The 24091-nt window shown below is 53.4% G+C and overlaps 7 protein-coding genes across 7 annotated transcripts; 3 read left to right on the top strand and 4 right to left on the bottom strand.

The window, feature by feature from the left end:
• Positions 1-776: 776 nt before the first annotated feature.
• BO95DRAFT_445117 (putative RNA binding protein Rnp24) lies at positions 777-2366 on the bottom strand. The gene has a single exon (XM_025587067.1). The coding sequence runs from the start codon at positions 2241-2243 to the stop codon at positions 1137-1139; it is 1107 nt and encodes a 368-aa protein (XP_025439851.1). The 5' UTR covers positions 2244-2366; the 3' UTR covers positions 777-1136.
• Positions 2367-2663: 297 nt separating this feature from the next.
• Positions 2664-5580, top strand: BO95DRAFT_455047 (exosome non-catalytic core subunit RRP4; the record flags this gene model as incomplete). The annotated part of the gene is made up of 5 exons (XM_025588300.1): positions 2664-2758; positions 2821-2937; positions 2994-3803; positions 4342-4563; positions 4644-5580. 5 exons carry the CDS (start codon positions 2664-2666, stop codon positions 5578-5580), a joined length of 2181 nt encoding a protein of 726 aa, XP_025439852.1.
• Positions 5581-6149: 569 nt separating this feature from the next.
• BO95DRAFT_445121 (IFRD domain-containing protein) lies at positions 6150-8380 on the top strand. Its single transcript, XM_025587068.1, has 2 exons — positions 6150-6665; positions 6823-8380. Exons 1-2 carry the CDS (start codon positions 6472-6474, stop codon positions 8090-8092), a joined length of 1464 nt encoding a protein of 487 aa, XP_025439853.1. The 5' UTR covers positions 6150-6471; the 3' UTR covers positions 8093-8380.
• On the bottom strand, positions 8363-12122 carry BO95DRAFT_445123 (oxysterol-binding protein related protein OSH3). The gene has a single exon (XM_025587069.1). The coding sequence runs from the start codon at positions 11629-11631 to the stop codon at positions 8617-8619; it is 3015 nt and encodes a 1004-aa protein (XP_025439854.1). The 5' UTR covers positions 11632-12122; the 3' UTR covers positions 8363-8616.
• A 333-nt stretch (positions 12123-12455) lies between these two features.
• On the bottom strand, positions 12456-17504 carry spt6 (chromatin-remodeling histone chaperone SPT6). The gene is made up of 4 exons (XM_025587070.1): positions 17054-17504; positions 16807-16980; positions 13088-16739; positions 12456-13027 (listed from the first exon to the last, which is right to left on the bottom strand). The coding sequence occupies exons 1-4, from the start codon at positions 17228-17230 to the stop codon at positions 12777-12779; spliced, it is 4254 nt and encodes a 1417-aa protein (XP_025439855.1). The 5' UTR covers positions 17231-17504; the 3' UTR covers positions 12456-12776.
• Positions 17505-18657: 1153 nt separating this feature from the next.
• ste7 (MAP kinase kinase Ste7) lies at positions 18658-20915 on the top strand. The gene is made up of 4 exons (XM_025581091.1): positions 18658-19093; positions 19151-19308; positions 19392-19929; positions 19986-20915. The coding sequence occupies exons 1-4, from the start codon at positions 18806-18808 to the stop codon at positions 20625-20627; spliced, it is 1626 nt and encodes a 541-aa protein (XP_025439856.1). The 5' UTR covers positions 18658-18805; the 3' UTR covers positions 20628-20915.
• A 267-nt stretch (positions 20916-21182) lies between these two features.
• On the bottom strand, positions 21183-24078 carry BO95DRAFT_445126 (uncharacterized protein). The gene is made up of 2 exons (XM_025587071.1): positions 22039-24078; positions 21183-21972 (listed from the first exon to the last, which is right to left on the bottom strand). Exons 1-2 carry the CDS (start codon positions 24051-24053, stop codon positions 21579-21581), a joined length of 2409 nt encoding a protein of 802 aa, XP_025439857.1. The 5' UTR covers positions 24054-24078; the 3' UTR covers positions 21183-21578.
• Between the last annotated feature and the right edge of the window lie 13 nt (positions 24079-24091).

A 24091-nucleotide genomic window follows, 5' to 3' on the forward strand; every position in this document is an offset into this window, starting at 1 on the left:
GGTATTTAGTTGAAGGTAATGAAATTTACTAACTTATTGGAAGTACCTGGTAGAGTGATACTAGGTAGTCTCCGTACACTGTAGGTAATCAATCCGAGCTCAGTAAAAGAACTGACCAAAACCAGGAACGAACCACAGCGACTTGATCGACGCGCGGTCGCAACTCCCGAGTTCCCCATAGTCCATCCAGACTTCCAACCAGTGGAACTGTTTGGTCTGTTTCAAGCCCACTCCCACTTGAATGTCCAGGAATGTCCATACCCTCCAGCTCGAGCACATATAGAGGACCCCTTTCTATGAGGGTCCTGGCAGCAGCTTCGGAAACATACGTATGTAAATTGAATTTGGAGTGGGCTATACATCCATACGCATCTCAATTCCAACATCCCACATCCACATGCACACACTGTACCTTGTACACATCCTCAAATTGAGAAAAGAATAATCATCATCATCATCATCGTTGGTCAGTGGTGGATGTGAATAGTTAACTAATACTGCTGACTAACGCCTTGGCAGGTGTAACTAACTACTATGTGTATGTAACTAACAGGTACCCAAGCTTCTCCTGCTTTAATCTCAACTCGTTTACGTCCCAATTAGTCAGAATTCAATTGACTAACTAGTTTGACAATTAGATGCGAGAGATTGATGGTCTTCGATCGACCAAGTCTGATGGATTTGTGATATAAATGACAATGATTGCAATGATCAGCTGATTCTTTGATACGAAGCTAATCAATCATTTTCATTCCGAAATCATCGTAAGGGTATAACTCCCGTCTTCCTGCAAACTGCCTTGGATCCACACCCTCCTTCCCCTTCCGATCTGCTACAAGTCTATATACATACACGGTACTTATGCGTACCAGCGGAAACGGTGGAGTATCAGTCCAATGCATGGAGTCGAGGAAATACCTCCTTCCCCGTGCAATTCAGACCAAGCGACAAGCGACTCTCGTACCATGCAAGGCTTGACCAGCTCACAATCTCGCGCGTTTTCGATGACAATCAACGGCCAGAGTACACAGTTGAGGGTCTCCCTCCAGTATTGTTCTTCATTTTAAGGCGAACGCCCGACCCTCAAAGCCTGTCTGTCGTCCACTTGCTTGCTCTCATCGCCTTACTGATCACCTTTAATCGAAGGTGGTCTTCTTGCCCTGGGATTCAACAATGGCACCACTAAGCTTCTGCACTGTGTCCTGGTCGTATCTTGTATATTCGGGCTTCGCTTGCTTGGCTCTAGGAGGTCGTGCTTGGCGAGGCTGCTCTTCGGTGGATTCGAATTCTCCGGCCTCGGCATCGCCGGTCTCTGAGTTGTTATTTCTCTTGCCCTCGCCGTCCTTTCCGAACCGTTTCTTGTAGCGAGTAGTGGCGTCTTCGGCGAACTCCATACGCAGCCGCCGTCCCAGAAGGAAGTTCACCCAAATCTTTCTCTGCCGGGGCTTCCTGGGCTTTTTGCGCTCTTCTGGTTCGGAGTCGTCTTCCTCCTCATCATCCTCTTTCACTAGCACATAGCCCTTCACCGCTGCTTCAGCTGCGACAAGATCCTCAAACACCACCCAAGCGTAACCCTTGCATTTGCCGGAGTCCTGGAAGGTCGCCACATGTACGTTAGCCACAGTACCGCATTGAGCGAAATGTTCCTCAATGGATTCTTTGGTGGCGTCAAAGCCGAGGTTGCCGACAAATATGCGTTTGGAGGGGGCATGACCGGGTGCTGCAGAGCCCGTTTGACCGTCTTCCTTGGGCTTATCTGGCCTTCCAGCAAAGCTCTTTGCATCCTTGATAAGCACGCGACGACCCGTTAGGAGCTGCTCACTGAGGCCAATTGCCTCTTCGGCCGCCTTCTGAGTGGAGAAGTCGACATAAGCGAAGCCCTTGTTCTGAGATTTTCCGAACTTTTCCGCGCCCTTGGGCATATGTATGCGTGTAATGGTCGTGTCCGCGAAGGAGCAGTTGCTCGTCAAGAAGGTGCGCAGATCATCCTTCGTGACAGAAAAGGCAAGATTTCCAATCCAGACACCGTGATCTGAACGCTTTTGGGGGGCAGTAGTAGGTTTTTCGACAGCGGCCACCGCTTCAGTCTCTGTGGTAGACTCGGAGGGCTTTGCAGTGGCTGCTTTCTTCGCTTTACGCAAAGCTTTCTTCGATGGCGGCTCAGGGGCAGAGACGTCGATCTCGATCTCTTCAACGTCTGTGAGCTTGCGCTTCTTTTGGGTTCCTTCCCCGATGCTAGCCATGACTATGATTGCACAAATTCGGGACCTGACAGAACTATGCCGTATAAGTGAATTTGAAGGTCGCAATCAAGAATTATGAAGAGTTCTCACAACAAAGAATGAGAAGTATGCGTGAATAGCTCTTGTCGCAGTCGGAGATAATTTTTTTTCTCCATTCCCTATCGCTTTTCTTTGCGGCGGGCAGAAACACTCCGCCTTATCAACTCTGGGTCTGGGCTTGGCGGAATCCTTCCAGCCCGATTCGCTGGTCCTGTAAAGGGAGTGACCCCAGTGTCAAACACTCACATAAGTTGAATCTCACTCCTCCCTTAATCAGTTTCCCTAGCCTCCTAATTCTAGAACGCCTCAACCCTTCCAACAACAGGAAAGGGGAAAAGAATTAAATCCACTCTTCATTTTCAATTGTGCTGCGTGTTCGTCATGTCCCAAACACTTGACGAGACAAGATCGGTGGCTGAAAGTCTGCCGGATGCCTCCGTCGGCGCCCCTACTCGGCAGTCCTACAAGTCTTTCAAGTGAGCATAGTTCTATAGCAGCATGGTCCTTAGGTCACTAGCTAATCATGATCGCCAATCAGAAAGAAGTTTGCGAAGCTCAAAATGAAGTTCGAAATGCAGATGGGGGAAAGCGAGGCGCTCATTCGCGAAGGATTGCGCATCGAGGATCTTTCTAAGAGAATCCAGGAACAGAATGAGTATGCATTCATCGCCCTCGCCTGATTGATTTCCATCGATACTGACAGTGCTACAGTCAACTTCTAGAGGTTCTGCTTGAATTCAACGACAGCCTCCACGTGTCTTCCAGTCTACGATACGACTTGAGTGCGCCAGGAGATGAGACCTTCCTGCCACCTCCCGATCGAGATATTCCAGCCTCCTACAATGATCCCGCCATCGCGAGATCCATGCTAAAGGATGCCAAAGGTCGTATGGCTGCTGGTCGGATGAATGCTCATGCCTATCGTGAACTGGAGGACGACGTTCGGCGAAGCAAAGCGTTTGCACCGCGCCTACAGTACACGTCCCTAACACAGGTGCCCCATTCTGCACCTTTGTCCGACAATCAAGCTGAGGATCATTATCCCGCCCACGAGCTTGGATTCCTGACTCCTGAGCATGAGACCGAGTACTACCGGGCGTTGGATGCCAAACTGGGCGATGAGAGTGCCATCGAGCAGCTGGTGTCTATTCCGAGTAAATCAACCCTCGTCGAACGTACGCGGGATGCCAATTTACGTATACCGATATCCGTGCATAACTGGCTTCGCCGAAATCAGCCCCAGATTTTCCTTCAAGACAACGAGAACGCTTCCGAGAAGTCTGGCTCTCGGCCCTCGCGTGCGTCTAAGAGAGCCACGGCCCAGGCTCGAAAGGACGACGACATGTATGATGACGATGGCTCTTATATGGAGACTGCATCGACCACTGGGGGTGCCAAGGGAAAACGTAAGCGGGATGAAGACAGTGGATATCGGCCTAAGGGTGGCAGCAGTCGTCCAAGCCGGAAGAAGAAGGACAAGGACGATGATGGTTCTACTCCTGCGAAGCGGACATCGAAGCGGTCCTCGGGCATAAATGCTTGAGCCCACAGTATCTCATCTAGCGTCATTATTCTAGGGGGGAGGAATGGCCGGCAGTATCGGACTGGGACTCAGGACTCGGGTGATACTTCTATGTATAGTATTTATAGAGGATCTTATGTTGGTCGGTTTTGTACTCTAATCAAGCCTGCACTTCGATAAAACGTTATGCAAAACTGACATCTTCCTCTGGAGACTGAGCTTCTATCTCACGTAGTCAACCAATGTTTGTAGTCCTTTTGTGTTTACAAAAAAGCAAAGAGCCAGAATAGAAATATTTCATTAATGGAAAGGGTTGTGGTAGGCTATACTTGGAGTAAATGCTAAAGTAGCAAGATTCACGTGAATATCCACCAGAAGTTTGTCTGGTTTGTTCCCGGTCCGGAAAGTCTTCGCAGAATGACCGACGAGAAAGCAACGAATGTAACCAACTCCCAGCATTTCCCGTCCGACCCAATTGGAGAAAATTTACCTTACCATCTACATCATTGATTATTTGCTACTCGATAACATTTCAAGCATGGCTATTACAATTCTGCCCCCGGTGGTGGAAGATGTTGACCTGCCCAGTTTCGACTCCGACTCAGATGCCATGTCCGTCGATTCGGATGGCGGCGTAGAATTGGCGGCAGGCAGTTCATCCAGACCCAACAAGCGTCAACGGTTGGTTGAAGGCACCAATATCGTCGCCGGAGTCTTGACACCGGGTGAGGTTGTCACTGATGATCCGCAATGGATGAGGTTCGTAATCCTGCAACAACAGTCATCTCTTCTTTTTTGACCACCATGGCTAATGCATTTTGTTCCACCCCGCGGCGCAGAGGTCATGGTACCTATACAAACCCGCTATCAACTTCAATCATCGCCACTGTTGCCGGTACTGTGCAGAAGACCAACAAGCTGCTTTCCGTCCAGCCCCTCCGTGCACGATACACTCCAGAGATCGGTGACCTGGTGGTAGGGCGCATTGTCGAAGTACAGTCCCGCCGGTGGAAAGTCGATGTCGCCGCTCCATTACTCGCTCAACTGCCTCTCTCGGCAATCAACCTACCGGGAGGTATCCTCCGCCGCCGCACAAGCGCCGACGAACTGCAGATCCGAACGTTCTTCAGCGAAGGAGACTTGGTCGTGGCTGAGGTCCAAAGTGTACATTCGGATGGAGGCGCTTCGCTTCACACGCGGTCTCTGAAGTACGGGAAACTAAGGAATGGCGTGTTCCTCGCTGTGACGGGCACGGGCGGCAGTGGCGCATCTAGCTCGACTGTCAAGGGTGGTGTAGGAAGCGCGGCAGCTGCGACGGGCGCAGTCGGCGGTGTGGTTCGGTCACGGAGGCAGGTTTGGACCGTCAGCACAGCCAATGGGGGCGGAGATGTCGATGTAATTCTGGGTGTGAACGGCTATATCTGGATCTCGAAGCACGCAGACGGCGCAACGGCGGCCTCGTCGACGACAGAAAACGTTTCGATCACGCGTATGGAAGAAATGGTGTCGAGCTCGATCTACTCCAGTCAGAACGACGAGATCCCGCCACAGACGAGACGCGAGATCGCCCGGTTGGCGCAGTGCATCCGAGTGTTGGTAAACGGAGGTATCCGGGTGGATGAGGAGACAGTAATGAGCGCATATGAGGCCAGTCTTCAAGTGGATCTGGAACTGGGCGATGACGAGGACGAAGATGACCGGCGCCGAGAGGGAAGAGAGTACCTGGAGGGCAGCAAAGCGCAGCGTGTCCTTGAGTTGGTCTTGCAACGGAAATAAGGGTGTTTGAGGGTAATTTCTTTTTTGTATACATAGATGACTACGATTACTCTTGATAAGATGTTAAGATACCCCCTCACTCCCTTCTTCTACTGGATCTCCTTCTTTTCTTCCGTCTTGCAAGATAAGATACAGTCAGCAATAACTTTGAACCTCAGTATGATTAACTATGAATAGTTGTATGGGTATGTATTGTTCCAGGAAAAATGATTGCCTCCCAGCGATGAGGCCTAACCCCGCATCACGTGGTGATAGACCGGGCATTGATTGGCAGTCTTCTTAAGAGAGAGAGAGAGAGAGATAGAGGACAATTGGAAGGATGAGAATAGCTCCGTAGATTCACGAAACCACATGCCACATGCTTCATGCAAAAGGGCAAATAACAAACAAATGAATGGTCAGCAAAGAACTTGGGAGACTGTCTGTACTGTGATATACGGTACGGTACGGTACGGTACACAATAGGGCCGAGAGCGGGAACCACTCACTCACCAGTTGACTTGACTGACTTTCTCCGTCCTCTATTCGGATTTCTTTTCTTCTTCTCTTTCTTCTTCTCCTCTAATCCACTTCTTTCTCTCTCTCTCTTTTCTTCCTTCAATCGAAGAAGAATCTCTCCTTCTCAAACTTACCATGTCATTTGTCTCCGAAGAAATCTTCTTACAGTCGACATCTTCTATACCTCTAGCATAGCTTCTTTCCCTCACCCTCTCCATTTTCACCAGACAACCCTTACTTCTCGACCCATTCTCCAAACCTAAGGCTATATAACCCGCCTGTCAGGGTCCAAACAAGCACAGGGGAGAAAAAAAAAGACCAATCTTTTCCCCCTTGATTTGCCACAGCGGCCATTCTCTTCACATATTTGCTCTGCCAACTACAATTATCACCATGCCAGACTTACGTCGTCAGGTGTTGGAGAGCGGCAAGACGATCTCTCGCAAGGCCGCCTCTCGTGAAGGCTCGCGCCGCACATCGCGCACCGCCTCCGCCCAAAACTCTCGTCCTTCGTCGCGGCCGACCAGTCGCTATGGCTCGGATGAAGAAGATGCAGGAAACCTAAGCGATGAGACCACTGCTTTGAGGTGAGCTCTTTTTCCTCTTTTTCCCTTTCTACCGGTTATCCTTTATCCTTCCTACCCTATTCTGTGTGCTCTATGCGCCGCCCGCTTCCCCGGGATGACATCATCGCCAACTTTTCGAAATTTCTTGGCCTGACTAATGCTGATTCGGACGTTATAGCATTGGCTCGTTGGATGACCTCACTGAAGATCCCGATCAGGACACCAACAACTGGACGCAGGAACTCGACGATGTCGTTGCTGACATCCTCGACCGCAAGCGTAGCAGTATCCTAAGTCGCGAGGAGGCCTACGCCGCGTTCTGTCGCCTGGCCAAGTCCCATTACGTCGAGGATCACATTCGTAGCCAGGTCTCTGATCTGCTGGCGGCCTTCTGCCGCAGTGTCAAGTTCGAGTCCAGCGTGCGCGAGACAACACTAGCTCTGCGCGCCCTCGAGCTCTTGGCCATCACGGCCTTTGACAACACTATCTATGAGAATGTCGAGTCACTCCTATCCCGCAGCATTCGGGACTCCACCTCGACCTCGATCAAAGCCGCCGCCATCCACTGTCTTGGTGTTTGCACTATGTTCGGTGGTGCTGGTGAAGACGGCATCCTCGATCAGATGACCTTCTTCCTCGACATCGCGGCCTCCGATGGCCAGTCTATTGACGCCCCGGATGATGCCAACAGTGTTACGGCCGCGTTGCAGGAATGGGGAATGCTCGCGACAGAGATTGACGATCTCGAAGGTGAGAGTGAGGATGCTGTGCAGATCTTCATGGATCAGCTGGACAGCGGCGACTCGGGCGTGCAAGTCGCCGCTGGGGAGAATATTGCGCTCCTCTATGAAAAGAGCTATACCGAGCAGGAAGACGACGAAGACGAGGAAGATGAGGAAGGTCATTCCAATGACGCTGACTCCGACGAAGAGTCCTTCTTATCGCCCGGCGAGCGGTCCGGCCCCAAGCTCATCAAGCGCTACAATGCCTACCACAACACCCACGAGCTCGAACAGCAATTGCAGTCGTTGGCCACGATCCACAACAAACGCATCAGCAAACGCGACAAGAAGAGCCTGCACAGCAACTTCACCTCCATCTTAACCACCGTTACCAACCCACGGCGAGGGCCCATGTATAACACCGCCATTGATCAAGACACGAACCGGCGTTACGGCAGCAAGTTGACCGTTAAGGTCGGCAGCCAGGGTGTCATGAACATTGACCGGTGGTGGAAGTGGATCCGTCTGAACTCGCTCCGTCGCATCTTGCAGGGTGGGTTTGCCGCCCATTACTTCCAGGGAAACCGTGCCGTCCTCGATAATCTCCCCGTGATGGTACGCATGAACTTCGCCTCTTCCTCAGATCGTAGCGCTGCGAAACGCGCCGCCAAATCCCGGAATAACCGCCGATGGGCTGTCCATGATCACTCCGATGAAGAATATTAGTCAAAATTAGATCTTCGCGATATGCGCCTTTCCCTTTACTCTATTACATGCTTTTCTTTTTTCTTATTTTTTCTTGCAAGATTCAGATTCCTTTTATCTGCCCTGCATCTCGATTGATCATATTTGCCATTTACACAACCTCATATAAATAGTTACGGTAGATGACCTAATCGGCGGATTCTTGTGCCTGACTTCTTTGCATTCTTCAGATTCCTGTCCCAGCTTCTTGTGTTACTCGTTCCATGTGTAGTGTGGAAATACAGAGCGAATTGTTCTTCTAGTTTATGGTTTTTCCTTGCATAGTCTGCTTTGACTTGCAAAAATACATATGGCTAGCTAGCATATTTACCGGGAATCAATAAAAACGAGCACTTTAGCTAGCTCAACCTGTGAAAAGGTACACATACAGTGTAAGCGTGGTGGGGAAACAAAGGATCAAAGGGTCTATTTCATAGAATCAGAACCCGAGATATTAGATCGTGTATGTATGTATGGAGGCCAGAAGGTTCGGGATTTCGGGGGCATTAGGCCTCAAAGACCGGCACCACGCCAGTCCAGGCTTTCTTGGCCCTTTCTTCCCAGTAGCCCTCCTTTCCGGGCTTCAATCGCCATGTAACCTCACCGCCCTCGGGCGCATTGTCCACCTGTGCAAACCAGCGCGGCGTCCACTGCTCGCCAGCCGACTCCATCGCACGGCGACGGGCGCGTTGCCCTTCCTCAAGTTGAACCTTCAACTCCTCGGCACGGTCGACATCCCCATCCTCGAGGGCGCGCTGATCCGGTCGCAGCCGTGAATCCGTCGCCGGAAGCTGTTCCGCCTCAATCGGGGTTATTTCATTCAAGCTCGCCGCGAACGCCGTCAAGCCATAGTGCTTAGGGGCATTAGGGACGAGCGGGCCCGCATTCCAGACTGCTGTGCCAGTTGGCGAACCGTTTTTGGTGAGCTGAAGGGAGGTCGTCCATGTGCCTGTCAATCCGAGGCTAAGGTCACGGCCGCCAGCATCAACGGTCTTGGTACTAACTTCTTCACTGCGCCCGGAAAACATACCGCCGGCTTTGAAGGTTGATACTGTCTTGTGGCCGGTCGTCTCATTGACGACGGTGGTCTCGCCGACCGGTTCGACGTACTTCTCACCAGCAATAATGTTGCGCAGGAACGAGGTTGCCGAAGCCCAGCTGTAGTGTTCTCCAGTGGTATGAAGCGTGAGGCGAATGCGACCCTCTGTCACGATCTCGGCAGATTTCCCCCAGAATTTCTGGGTGGGCATGGGGGACTGCGTTAGACTCCATTCCGGGCCGTCGGCCTGGTACGCGAGCTGGACGGGTCGGTGGGAGACTTTCTCGGCGATGAATCGAAATCCCAAATCCTCACGTACCAACTCGTAGGTCTCGCCGAGCATAGGGTTGAAGGGCTTACGGATGGCGCGCTCCCGGACACGATTGCTTGATAACGGCGACAATGCAAACGCAGTCACGTATACGAGCCGCTCCACTGGATCAGAGACATTGGCAGCTTTGTCAAGTAGCGTTGAGTACTCAAGGACCTCGGCCGCACGCTGCAGCAGAGAAAGAGGCTCATTGGAGGAAACAGGCATAGAAATCTGGGACAAGTCCTTGCCAACATTCTTGCGCAGGAACCCGATGAGGCTCGGCGGCATTACTGTTGGGGCAGTGATATTCTCGCGCCGCGGCACCGGTTTCAGAGGCAATGGCGTTAGCGATTTGGGCCGCACCGGGAACAGCGGCGATGACTGGTCATGGCTATCGCTTGTCTCTTCTGGAATCGTTTCATCATCATCACTGTCCGAGGGTGCATCGTCTGTGACGACGTCTTCCTTGGCCAGTGTTGAGGAGATGGCGTTGCCATTGGTCTTCCCGCCGCGAGGATCTTCATCCTCGCTGTTGGTATCACCCTGAATGGTCAGTAGGGCCGAGGTATGGCCGTCATCCACAGCATCGAAGAACTCTTGCGACATATCGGATTCAAAGCTATGCCGTGACTGCAGCGACCGGCCAGGCTGACGACGGCGATGCTTGGTCTCGGCGATGAGACTGGAGAATTCGCTGACGACGTGGTCTAGGTCCCGTAGGACGGCCATCAGATGCTCGTGGATCTCGTCCATGTGGTCGGGGTGACTGGTGATGCTGCCGGGCTTGCGATCGCCATGAACCGAGGACGAATCAAAGGCGCCCGGAATGGCCAGCTGGGAGGACATGGAATTCATGGTGGTACTGCGCTTAACGGTGGGCTGGACGGTGGCACTGCTCTTGCGCCTCCAAAACGGCCTTCGGCCATCATTGGGCTCTTCTCCACTCATATCGGTTGGGGTACGGTGAGGGCTCGGAGAGCGGCCGCGGGGCCGGTCCGGGCCTAGATACTTTGGATCGGTGTCCTTAGCCAGGCGCCGGACAGCATCACGCGTGCCGGACACCTTGCTAACCAAACTCTCCACTTGCTCCCAATCTCTTTCATCGGCAGCGTTGGCGTGTACGCGCTGGGAAGGGACCCGCAACAGCGGCTCCGATGGGTGGTTGGGATCTTCGGCCGAGCTTTTGGAAGAGGACGCCCTTTCCAAAGCACGCTTCCAGGCAGCGAACTCTTGATCATTACTAGCGCGAAGATGCCAGACTTCCGTACCCGAATCAATCGAGATCTCGCGCGACTGCTGGTTGCAGGCAACTGCGGCCAGGTTGAGAGGTATAGAGCCGCGCAGGGCGGACGAGTTCCGGTCGTGATAGTAGGATAGGGTAGAGGAGGTGAAGTCGAGCGAGAAAAAACGGCGCGCCCATCCCTGGTGGCGCTTTCGCCTTCGCTTCTGCAACAAACCCGTATAGGTTTGAGCCGAGTCGATCTCAGTGGGTTGAGACGGCGGCGGAGGGGGCAGCATGCTGTTGCCCCGACGGCGCGCTGGCAGGGGCTTTCCGGCCTCGGTTATCGCTGCCGAATCAGCGGTGCCCTGCTGTGGTTGACTCGCTGCATGCGGCACTGGGACTGACTGTGGCGGTAGAGCTGTTGGGTAGGTGAGCAGGACGAGGGTCACGGTCTTGGAGATCTGCTTGGAGAATGTATTGTCGAAGACAAGCCCGTAGTTACCTCCCTCGTTGGCAGGGACATCATAGGTGCCGCGGACTATACGTTCGGCCTCACATCTTCCAAGCCACTGGACTTGCTTCAGCCCAATGCCGGTTAAGCGCTCAATTATGGAGCCATTGGCGCGTCCGCCGGTGTTGGCGGTGATCGGATCGGGTGATTCGGAGCTGGGAGTGTCGGCGGTCGCGGGGAGGTTTGTGTTCGACCCAAGGAGGGCGGAATTGCCAGGATGTTTGAAGATACCGAAGTTGATCGATTTTTTATGTGGTTGGATGCTCCATGAGATAGTGTGACAGGCTTTGACAGCAACCCAGCGGACAAAGTAGGACTGGCACGCAGTAGAGTTGGGGGTCAGCCTCAGCACGATCTGATCGGCGCGGAGATACCGATGCAAGGCGAAGATCGACTCGGGATCAAAGGGAATAGGGGGACACGAGGCGTCAGTCATCCATCCCTTACCTTGCTGTGGATCTCCAACTCCTCCATGGCAGCCATGACGGGTGCGGGGAAGCAACGATGAGGGGGGGGGGTCCGGGGCCGTAGGCAGGTCAATCGAGGCTGGTGAACAAGCAAGAAGATTTGGCCGTGTCAAGAATAATTTAGGGGTGAAGATGTTGATGACGGAGAGAAGCGAGAGAAGCCAGTGTTGACTTGGGGGGACTTTTTTGGGGGGGGGGAAAGGGCTTAAGAACAAAACAAGGCTGACAAAGAGAATCGAGGGCAAGGCTCAGCTGCACGAGGGGTGGTCAGCAGGAGGAGAGATTCCCTTGTTACAGGGTCACTCACTCGGACCAGAGGTTTCAGGTCGAATTGAGAAGCATTGAGTGATGGAGGTATAGTAAAGTTGATTTCAAGAGGGAGGGGATTGTTTTGATTGACGAGGAGGTGGTGAAGGTGAAGGTGAAGGTGAAGGTGAGGGTGGAGATGAGAAGGTGGAGGTGGAGGAAGAGACGAGAAGAACAAGGAAGGAAGGAAGGGTTCAACTTATGGGGAAAAGCTCCCCGAAACAGCAGAGATTCTGAGAGACGCGGCAGGTCAGCCGAGAACAACCTTGGACTGACTCTGCTTTATACTGCCTCTACTGCCTCTACTGCCTCCACTGCCTCTACTCTCTATCTACACTTCTTCTCATCTCCTCATTTTTGAGTCCCCTCCCCCTCCGGTCGGTCGGTCGGTTGGTCGGTCGGTCAGCCTGGTCGGTCACAAGCAAACAGAAACAACCCCGAATCTTGGTAGAGAGAAAATTAATGAGAAAATCATCAATACAATGCCAATCAATTAAGAGCTATTCCGAGATACATCCCGGTACTGTATAGATTCCCATAGTAGCACAAGAAGTGAGTAAACCAATGATGCATTCCCGCAACCTGATGCAAGGACAACAATAGAAGATTCATACGACAAAATGGGATCAATGCCAATGAAAACTGGAATGAATTACACGAGAATGGGAGAATCAGAATAGAAACGTGTGAAGACGAAGAGGGAGATGAAGAAGAAGAAGAAGCGACAATCCATCCTCCCTAATTTCCTTCCTTCCAAGCATTTTCCAACCCAAATATTACACAAGTATACACCAAAGAGGTCCTCTCCTCAACGACGCCTGCCCGCCTGCATGTTGGTAAACAGCAGCTTGAAGCCATTGCACAATGCCCGCATGTCGGGATAAGGGTTGCGCTGCAACTCATATCCCTGAGGGATCACCTTCACTGGCCAGCTGTGCGTCGAAGCATTCTCACCCGCCTTGAAGCACAGAAAGAAGTAGCCTGCATGCTTGGGGTCTAGACAGAACGCGTAGGCCGACCGGCGCGGATTGGCCTTGGTGTATGTCTCCAGCCAGGAGTCTGCGGAGGGGAGCGTAAGCAAGACGAAGGAGAACAGGCACAAAAGACAGTAAAACTTACAAGTAGCATCCCGGGTGCCGTCCTGATACTTTTCATGCAGCATCATCTCGTCCACCTTCTTGGCCATTGCCTTGACATGGTTGAAAATCAAGTCGTCCAGATCACTGTACGTGTAGCGACCGCCCACCTTCAACGTTCGGCCCACTGAGAACTCGTTCTCCTTATCCAGCTCGAGAACATCAATGTGCTGGAAAACACCATCCGCCACCTTCCATGTAACGGCCAGATGGTCTGGACCTTTGGATGAGGGCCGAATAACCACGTCACCTCGGCCCTGAGATCCCAAGAACTCCTCAGCCTGCGTCGAGTTGAACGGCCGGAACAACGGATGCTTGATGACACGCATCGTTCGGCCGCCACTCTGAGTCGTCTCCTGCATAGCCTCTCGGTCCTCATGCTCTTGTCGATCGTCCCATTCGCCCTGCAGCCGATCGCCCGGTGTCCGATGGGACGGCCGGCTGACCTGTTCCTCGCGCAGCGACACATTACACGAGAATGTCTTTCGGTTCAGGAACAAAATCTTCGCCGACACTGTTTGATGCGGCTGATACAGGGCTCGCACAGGAATGTCGTAGCGATCAGTCAGCTCCGATTCCGGCACCAGCGCATCGATACCGCAGTCCAGCTTGCCGTCAATGTGGTCATCGGTCACCCGCTTGATCGAGATAGGCACCACCATCCCCTCTGCAAGCGTCTCGGTTGTCTCGCCCGTCAGCATGGTAAAAATATCATCAGTGCTGAGGAAGACGTATTGTTTCCGCAATTCTTCGTACGGTTGCTGTAACTCGGCGCGAATCGTTTCGAGCGTCGCCCGCTTGCGCTGATTCAAGTTCTTTTCTAACTGCTCCGCATATTCCTCCAGGATCAGGTCGTTCACACGATCCTGCGCTTCCTCTCGGAAGAGCTTGCGCACGATCGCTCCGGGTCCATTCTCGTCGGTTTCTGCCTTGATATCTTCCTCGTCCAGCTCCAATGCATCGGCCGCCATCTTGCGTGCAATGTCATAATCTTCCGGATGCACACGAGTGTTATCAAGGGGATCGGCATCGGGATCGGCATTCTCAAAGTCAATGTACAGGAAACTGGCGCAGTTGTTCCAAACCTTAACGCCCATGGCTGGATACTGCGCATTCACGCCCAACAGTTCGACCCGGTTGTTCACCACGCCGCCGTTCATGTTTACGATTTTCAACAAATGGGCGGCCTTGCGCGGACCCAAGCCACAGACGTAGGGCAGCAAATTAGCTGTTGCCGGATCCGTCACCGCTTCGTTGAGGTCAACGCCCACCAGGTTGACCATATCGACTAGTGCCGTCTCCAACTGCTTCAACAGCAAGTCTTGCGAGATCAGCTGCTGGCCAGGCTTGAACTGGATTGACACAATGTCACGGCCGAGCGAGGCGTATTCCTTGAGCGGACTTTGCAGATACTTGGCCAGAGCGACGCAGTAATGGGTCAGGGGACCGAAGCTGGGGTGATCCTTCTTCGCGCGCTCACTGTGTTGATAGAGACGGGCCACTTCGTCGTTGACAATAACCACTTCCAAGGGGTCAGTGGCTGTCTCGTCCCGGTCATCAGTGTAAGGTGCGCCACAAAGATTGCGCTTGTCCACCAGCTCGGTCAACAGCTTGTACAAGCGGCGCGTTTCCGGTGTGTTGCCAGAGACACCAATGACATCCGGACGGCGACGACTGACCAGGCTGATAAAGGCTTCGACATCTTTGCCATCGGCTACACTGCGCTCACGGTCTCCAACCGAAAGATCCACGAACTTTCCGTTCTCCAGCACCCGACCGTCTTCTTCGACATAGGCCCAGTGAATGGGCTCCCGTCCCACCACACCGGAGCCGGTAGACAGGGTCAGCACGCGGGGCACGGTGCCCAGAACCATTCCCTTGGGCTTGTAAGGAGCCTGGTCCAGCCGATATGAGAAGGTTTCACGGCACTCCTTGGCCACAGAGTTCTCACACTCTTGACGGAGGTTCTCCTTCACACTGCGATTAATCAGCCGCTCCAACTTGCCCAGCGCTAGATCTAAGACGTCGCGTCGAGTCCGGTTCCATACGTCCGCCAGTTCGCTGTAATTATCGGATTCAATGTCTGCGTATAGACGTTGCCGGAAGTGGTCAAAGTTCTCAAAGCGAACCTTGACATCGACCAGACCCTCTTCTTCGGCCTTGAGCATGCGCAGGTACATCTCCGGCCGGCGGGCAATGTCGCTCAGTTGTTGGTTTCGGAGATATTTGAATTCGTAGTAAGGATGCTGCTCATCAATGCGCCGCAGGCCCTTCTCTGTCCGGAAGCAGTCCACTACACCACTCATATAATACGCCTGCCTGACTACCTTGCGCATCTTTGGACTCATGACAATCTCCTCGGCGAACATGGTCTTGGCGGCCTTGACCACATGGGAGGAGTTCGAGAAGTCGTTATCCACAAAGGAATCTGCCAGCTCTTCCGGGCGTTCGGCGGGATCCTCGGTGTATTGCCGCCGGCCTTCCTTGAGGGCATTCTGGGCGAAGGCATCGGCCGTAATGCCGAATGCGCGGACGAGACCGTACGCCTTGCCGTTCCGGACGCGCTCAAAGAATGTCTTGCTGGTTGCTTTCCGGCGATGGGTCTCCCCGGTGTTGTCTCCATTGGCAAGGGTCAAATCGCGCAAATGGGACGCGTACTGAAAGTGGAGGTAGTCCTGAACATCCTGTAACTCTTCCATGCTAGTGGCGGTCGATAGCATCTCGAACACGATCTCATCGTTGATGTTGAACAGACTCTGTAAGTTATCATAGGTCTTTTGAATGGTTGTACGTTTCTCCACCAAAGCTTTGAACTTGAGATCATTATCGAAGATCTCCCAGAGGTCGGTCATGTTCAGGAGCTTCTCAGCCTTAGTGGTGTATTGCGAGGAATCGGCGTCGAGGTCTGCCCCATCGACCGGAACTTTCACAGCGTGAATCATGTAGTCTTTGCGATGCTGGAAGATGAAGGGAACTTCCCAGTCATCCGTCACAAGAAATTCGAGCACCTTGGCGACCGACCGTTGGAAGGGCTCACGCAGCTCGGGCTCGATGCGCTTCTTAAGAAGCATCAGGTTCGAGATCCAGGCTGCCTCCTCGCGGAACTGATCCTCGGTCAAGACAACATTGCGATAAGGCTTGCGGGCAATTTGGTGGCGTTCAGGCTCATCCAATAACCGGATCTGGTTATCCTCTTCAGTCAACATTTTCTCGGCCAGCTGCGATGGTTCGAAAACATCCTTGAGATCCAGATGCTTTTCCTCGTCCTCTTCCTGTTCTTCTTCTTGCTCCTCCATTTCGAGAGCAAACAGGTACTCATTGCCGTCTCCGAAGGCGGCGCGCATATCGTCGAGCGCATTCTCATCCAGGCCAGTCGCATCTGTGACCCCCAGACCACCCTTGGATGTGCGGGCAACCTCATAGTCCTCGCGTTCACGCTGGACTTCCTCGTCGGAGAAGACATCCTCTTCGATAAAATCGTCCATCTCGTCGTGCATGGGCCTCCGGTGGCCGGATCGTCCGTAGTCGCCGGCCGGCTCCTCATCCTCATCGGAATTAAAGATATCGTCGATGCCCTGGGATGGTTGTCGTAGATCGCGATCTTTGTGTCCACGCTTAAGACGCTTAAATTTGGGCTAATTCCAGCAGGTTGTGTTAGTACGCGCGACAGGAGTTTTGCCCATGACGATGCGCCAGACATACCTCTGCTGCGGATGAAGACTGGAACCTCGGAGGTAGTTCACCGATGAGCTCTAGATCTTCTTCATCCAAATGTTCATCCTCGCGCTCACGATCCCTTTGTTTCCTCTTCTCCCGCCGGCGCTCGGCGCGCTCTTCTAATTCTTCATCCTCATCGACAATGAATCCTTCACGAACCTAATACGGAGAACGAAAGTCAACGCAGGAGCCAAGGAATTGCGCGCCAAGGTCAGTTCTTCCAAGGACTTACTGCACGGGCAGCCTCTTCATCATCATCGTCCTCCTCCTCTTCTTCACTGGAGTCGTATTGATTGTTGTTGGTGCCAGCACCCTCTCGGACATCGCCATCATAGTCGTCGGCCAACTCCTCGTCATTTTCATCGTCATCGATCATCGCCTCCCCCTCAACCAAGTCGCGTGCACTCATAGTGTGTTACGGTGTTACGTGTCTGGGGAGCTGGGAGGTGAATCGACTTCCTGCAATCTGCAAGAGATGGAGAAAGGGAAGCTGAAATGGGCCGCTGCGGGGAGAATGCTCAAAAAGGATGGAAGCAGAAGCTTGACAAACAGTTGAATGGAAGGTCGAACCCTGGATAACACGAGAGAAGAAGACAAAGAACCGACAAGAGAGAGATTTTAGGGGTGAGACGGGGGGAAGAGAGTGAAGTAAATGAGGAGCTGGTCTGGGAAGTGGTGGACTGGGAATCGAGTGATTGATTCAACACGGGCAGAAGCAGAGACGAGGCTGCTGCTGTGGCGCGGCTGGCTTTCTCTTTCACCGCTCAGGAAGATGTGGCTGGAATGGGAGAATGGGAGGATGGGGCGGGTGCACGTGATAGACATAATACAGCCTTCCACAACTACCCCGAGTGCAGTTTGATAGATCGAGCATGTCACATGACAATATTACGAGAGTCAGTTGATTCATCTCTTGGGAAGACCAGAACAATTCGGTTTTCTTGACATTCTAAATTTACTCCTACCACCTGGATGGACTTTGTTTTAGATGGAGTTCGACTCCCAGACAGAAACTAGTGTGGCGGAACCCCGCCAGTGAGTGAGTCTCCCCCTGTTTCACTACTCCGTAGTAGTACCGGAGGCACAGTAGTTACCTTCAACTGTCCAAGCACTGAGAAAGAAAAATCAAATTTTTATTCCCTGTTTTTTTTCCCTTAGTGCTTCTAAGAAGAAAATAGGATGATAGCAAAAAAGAAACGAGAGGTCATCTTTTTTTTTTAAAAAAAAATAAAAAAAGAAAGGAAAGAAAAGAAAGAAAAGAAAAGAAAAGAAAAGAGACTAAAAGGAAAGATGCATAAGTAGGCTGCTGCCCAAGTAGAACCAGTCCGGATAGATAAATGGATTGAATAATAGATCCAAATAACTAAACTTATTTACTTGGCTATTTGGCTATTTGGCTATTTGGCTATTTGGTTAATGTTATTATTGTCAGTTTAGCTTGGAGGAAGTGGACTACTACTACTACTACTACTACTAAGTTACTAACTAGACTAGAAAGTACTTCCTTCCACTACCGTTTCCTTCTTTCACCACCACCACCACCACCACCACCACCAACTCTTCTCCCCCCTCATCCTCCTTCTCTTCTACTCCTCCTCTTCCTCTGCCAAATCCTTATCTCTTGTTTCCCTACTCAACACCCCCCTGCTGATTATAATCATTCATCGCCTTTGATCTCTCCTCCGTGAAATTGCACCTCCCTAATGTTCCGCATCTTGTAACCGACCCCCGATCATCCAGCCGAACGCCCCCCCCTCTCCCCACCTGTTCTTCCGGCTTTAGACGCTCGGCGCTTGTCCGGGTCGCAGCGCCGTCCGAGCCACTTTCAATCACAACTGTCGGTCTGCCTAATTACACAATTTCGCTTCTACTGCGATCTCTAGCATTATTTATCCTCTTCATTACGGCGGCCTCGTCACGCCGCCTTCATTCTCCCGCCTCTCCCCCCCCCCCCCCCCCCCACCGGTCCCCGTCATCAGTCGCCATGGCCGACCAGTTCAAAGCACGCACCCTGAAGCGCAAGAATGTCAAGGGACTTGCCTTGAACGCTGCTCCCAAACCCGCCTCAAACCCAAGCGATGGTGATTCTCAAGCTTCCGGCGCTGTCGGCAACGCCGAAACCACCCGCACCGACACCCTCGAGATTGGCCTGGAGTTTCGACTTGACCTGCGGAGTGAAGATCTCATTACTTTGAAGGAGTTAGGCGCGGGTAATGGTGGCACAGTCTCGAAGGTCATGCATGCGTCGACCAAGGTCGTCATGGCCCGGAAGGTATGCTTCTCGATACCCAGTGCACATGAAACTAGGCGATGCTGATAGACGGGCTAGATCATTCGTGTCGATGCCAAGGAGAATGTGAGGAAGCAGATTCTACGAGAGCTCCAAGTGGGCCATGACTGCAACTCCCCCAACATCGTGACTTTCTACGGAGCGTTCCAGAATGAAGCTCGGGATATTGTGCTATGCATGGAATACATGGACTGCGGGTAGGTCGAGCGTCTTCTGCGGAGTTCTTCGCAAATGTATCCTTCCAACGCATTTATGGTTTGACTGGCTGACACAACAATAGCTCACTCGATCGAATTTCCAAAGACTTCGGTCCTGTTCGGGTAGACGTGCTTGGCAAGATCACCGAGTCGGTGTTGGCCGGTCTCGTCTATCTCTATGAAGTCCACCGAATCATGCATCGCGATATCAAGCCGTCTAACATCACGGTCAACTCACGCGGAAACATCAAGCTGTGCGATTTTGGTGTCGCTACCGAGATTGTCAACTCTATTGCCGATACCTTCGTAGGCACTTCGACCTACATGGCTCCTGAGCGAATCCAAGGAGGCGCTTATACAGTCCGCTCGGATGTGTGGAGTGTGGGACTGACGGTAATGGAACTGGCTGTCGGGCGCTTCCCGTTTGATGCCTCGGACTCGGCGGCAGGCGATCGCGCCAGCGCTGGCCCAATGGGGATTCTGGATCTGTTGCAGCAAATTGTGCACGAGCCTGCCCCGAAGCTGCCCAAAAGCGACGCTTTCCCACCCATCCTCCACGAGTTCGTCGCCAAGTGTCTTCTGAAGAAGGCGGAGGAGCGACCAACACCACGGGAACTTTACGTATGTCATCTCTCCATCGTTGCTTAGATGGTGCGCAAGACTGATAGTCATTCTAGGACAAAGATGCATTCCTGCAGGCCGCTAAGCGGACCCCAGTAGATCTTCAGGAATGGGCCATCAGTATGATGGAGCGACACAACCGGAAGTCATACCTCGCCCCTCCGGCGCCCAAATCACTCAAGGATGACATGCAATTCTCTTCTTCCTCTCACCAGGCCAGCCCCGCGGTCAAGCCTCCTGTTAGCAGTAAAGCCCCCGTTGGCAAACCGTCACGCACTCCGCAGTACGCCTCTCCCTCGTCCTCGTCCGGCGATATTCCCGTCATGGGTCACGACATGCCCGCAAACTACACCCACAACTACGTTCCCGCCAACCCCTCGCCCCGGCCCCGACGAACCACTCGCTCTCCACCCATATCTTTGGAACACCTGTCGCTAGAGAACCGAGAGGAGGAGTATCGCTCTGGCCGACGGCCTTCCCGCACCCCCGTGGGTGGCCCTTCCCCGGGGTTGGAACCTCCCATGCATTCCATGAGCTCCCGCTCAGCGAGCTCCCACAACACTAAATCGAGAATGCCGCTGCAGTCGGCAGCTGCCCTCCCCGTGCGCTCACCGCACAACGGTCCGTCTTCGGGCTCCAGCGGCAGTGGTTCCTGGCAGCGGTCTATGCGCGGCGATCATATGACCGGTGCTGTCTAAACGAATTCATCGTTGATGCAGGACGTCTCTTTGTCTTCATACCAACATGCTCCCCTTCCTCACCCTTTGCATCATCAAGGCGTAATTCCATCATTGGCCATCAATGTCTTCTGTCTTTCACCACTGCCCCAGCCTCTTTTATCAACCTGGCATCTCTTCTTCTATCTACATACATAGCTATACATACATGTACCCTTTTCCCTTCGATTTCTACATCATATTCTGCCTCACATTATAGCCTCCCCCAAATGCCCTGCGATCCGTTCCGAGACAGTGAAAACGATGTTGGCGTTGCAGCAATTCTTTGCGTTGCGTTCAGTTGACCTTGGTTGTGAATCGCGAGGCAGGGACTCTCGGATCTCATGTTAAATATTGGTTGCTTCTTCTTCCTACTCTTTCTGTCTACTTTCTTTGGCTCATTTTTTCTGCTCCTCCTAGAGCTATATTTCTATCGGGCATGGAAAGACCTGGGTCCGACGAATGCGAATACGAGGATGATTTTGTAGGAAAGCGTACATGCGTGTCTGTAAGGGCCTGCACTAGCTGCAGGTAGCTGCACTGCGGTCGGAAAGTTTTCAAGGAGAGGGAAGGGGAAATGCCCTACTGACCCTTATGTACTGCGGAGACATGTGAAGAGCCGTTGCAATATTTGCCGGGTGACTATATTCAAGGCCAGACTCGGAATAAATTGTAAATAGTCCCAGTATAAACCGATAACCGAGCGAGCAGGAGACAGACATTGGAAGCGAACAAGTCAATAAGCGAAGCAGTAGAACAGAATTAAAGCAAACACCGATTCCCGAAACATGCAGCAGGTTCACGATTCCCGATTACACCTAGAACAGACAAAAGAAGGAAAGACGTTAAGCACCCGTGTTTCATAGCATACTCCGGAGCCGGAGGGAAGCTCTGGGACACCTTCGAGCCACACCATGCTGCAGAAGACAGCCTCTATCCATATCTCCTCTCAAGATCGGAGCCTGTAGCTGGACTGGGGCCAGCAGGGGCGGGGGCGAGATTCGGCCTTGGGGCTAGCTCAACCATCGGCGTCTTGCCCCCACGAGTACTCGTTGAACCACCGCGACTCGCAGCACCCCCTCCGCGACCGGAGGTCGATGCGGTGCTGCCGGTCTTGTCATGGTCTGCTTGGTGCCGGGCAGCTTTGCTGACGCGAGCCCGGCGAGAAGTGTTGCCGCCACGCGATCCAGGACCGCGGACAGGTAGGCCAGTCTCCTGAGAGATGGGAACGGCGGCAGCCAAGGGCACCTGGTGATGTGTGGTGACCGGGGCCCGACCGCGACCACCACGGCCCCGGCCACGGCCTCTTTTGATCGTGCCGTCCGCCCTAAATGACAAAAGAAAATTAGCAATGGCATTCAAGAAAGATCGTCAACTTTGAGTGAGTGCTCACCGTTCCACTTGCACCTTCTCGCCCTCGGGTACCAGTGGGCCACTGTAGACGAAAAATCCATCCTTGCTGGCGGCGGCCTGTTCCTGCCAGGCCAACTCACTGTCATCGACGAATGGATCATCCCGATCATATTCCTCCATCTTCTTCTTGCGTCGTTTCTTCTTGCCGTCAGTGAGCTCAGGCCCAGTGGACCGCGCGGATGCGCCGATGGCGCCATCCCCATCCATTTCACTGTCGCGGTCGACGTCAAGGGTGAGATCCTCGTCCGCACTTTCCCCGGCAGAAAATCCTCGTCCAGTCTTGTCGTTGCGCTCGAGGGCAGCTCCAGCGGCTGCGACTCGCGCTAAACGCTCCTTTTGGGCCGCAAGTCGCGGATGTAGCGCCGCGAAGCCGTACTGTTCCTCTGCCAGGCGGGCAAAGTTGACAATCTTGTTGCCATTGCCTTTGAGTGGGATGTGAAGAATTATGTTAGGGGTCCGACGCTGCGAAGCTTCGCTTGTGGAGGTGCTACCGTCCACGCCAAAGAGAGCATTGGAGATCAAGCCTGAACCTTGAGGTAATGGGGGAGGAGCTGCTGAGTCCTTGACCGGTTTGGCGGGTTTGGGCGATGTGGCATTAGACGCTGGTGCGACTCCAGGACTAGATTTCGCATCCTTCTTAATTGCCTTGGATGCAGCAGTCGCCGAAGCGGGGGGGTCCGTATCGACATCCATCGGTGTTAGCTCGGGGGACAGCGGTGGCTTTGTAGACGGGGCGGGAGCGGGTGGTGCTGGTGCCGGTGCCGGTGCTGGCGCCGCCGCCGCCACTACCGCCGTCGGTGGTACTGATGGCGATGCTACAGGTAGGGGTGCAGAAGATGGTGTAGCGGAAACTGTTGTAGATGGTAGCTGTACCGACTGCGATGGCTCCGGGGCCGGTGCTGGTGGAGGCGGCGCAGCATAAGGAGATCGATGGGCATAAGGTGAGGTCGGTTGAGACTGTAGTTGAATAGGCACTTGAGGCGGCGTGGGTGCGGGTTTAGGAACCGCGGGGGAGGGAACATAACTGGGGGGACCTAAAACAGGAGACGCATATGGTCGGGGGGTGTATATCGATGGGGCTGCCGTTGACGGCGGATCAATAATGCTGGCAATGGCGGGTGATGCACTGGCGCGGTTGGGACGGGGAGAGATGGAATGTGTAGGACTGAATGCCGGAGGGGCGGAGGCGGAAGTATCAAAGGCTGAACGAATCGGATCGAAGTTCTGGCCGCTGGTCCGCTGCGGAGGCTGAGAAGCAGTAGGCGGGGGAGGAGCATGATGATGGGGGGGTGGTGGTGGTGGCACGGACGGCATCATGGTCAAATAAGGTGAAGCCGCGGGCGGGGGAGTGGGAGTGGGATGAGACGACGGAGGTCGGGATAAGGTCGCGTGGAGTGAACGCGTTGACTGCATAGGCGCCGGATGATGTGAAGGGACGCTGGGCCGTGAAGGACTAGGCCCCGGAGTGCTGGGAGTCGGAGCTGAAGCCGCGGTCACCGCAGCATTCACCAGGGGGATGGCCGAGAGGGGAGGAGTATGAAGGGCGTGTAAAGGTTGTAGAGGTACTGGGGCTGCTACTGCGGCTGTTGCGGTCTCTGCATACGGCAGAGCAGGCCCGGTCGGTCCAGGCACAGAGACAGTCGCGGGCGCCGGACTATGGTCTGGAGTGGCGGGCTCTAACTTAGGCTTCTTGCGGGCTTGTGAAGACGATGAAGCTAGATGGGCACTCGTCGTCGACAGGGACTTATCTCGGTGGCGCCGACTGCCTCGTTTGGGCTCCTTTTCGCGATTCTCCTTGTTGGTATTGGGGTCTTGATCTTCCTCCTTCTTATCCTTCACTTTAACCGATCGGACTGTATCTTTGCGGTCGGCTTCGTGGTCGTCGTCCTTCTTGCGACGCGACCGTCGAGGGCGAGTTTCGCGAGGGGTACCGTCGTGTGTGGTGCGGGACTCGTGTTCGTCCTGGGCCGGTAGATTGGAGGGCTCGGGGGACATGATGAGCAGCAATAGACGAGTCGAGAGAGGAGGGGGGG

The sequence above is a fragment of the Aspergillus brunneoviolaceus genome, assembly GCF_003184695.1.
Source record: "Aspergillus brunneoviolaceus CBS 621.78 unplaced genomic scaffold BO95scaffold_54, whole genome shotgun sequence".
In the NCBI taxonomy this organism is placed as follows: domain Eukaryota; kingdom Fungi; phylum Ascomycota; class Eurotiomycetes; order Eurotiales; family Aspergillaceae; genus Aspergillus; species Aspergillus brunneoviolaceus.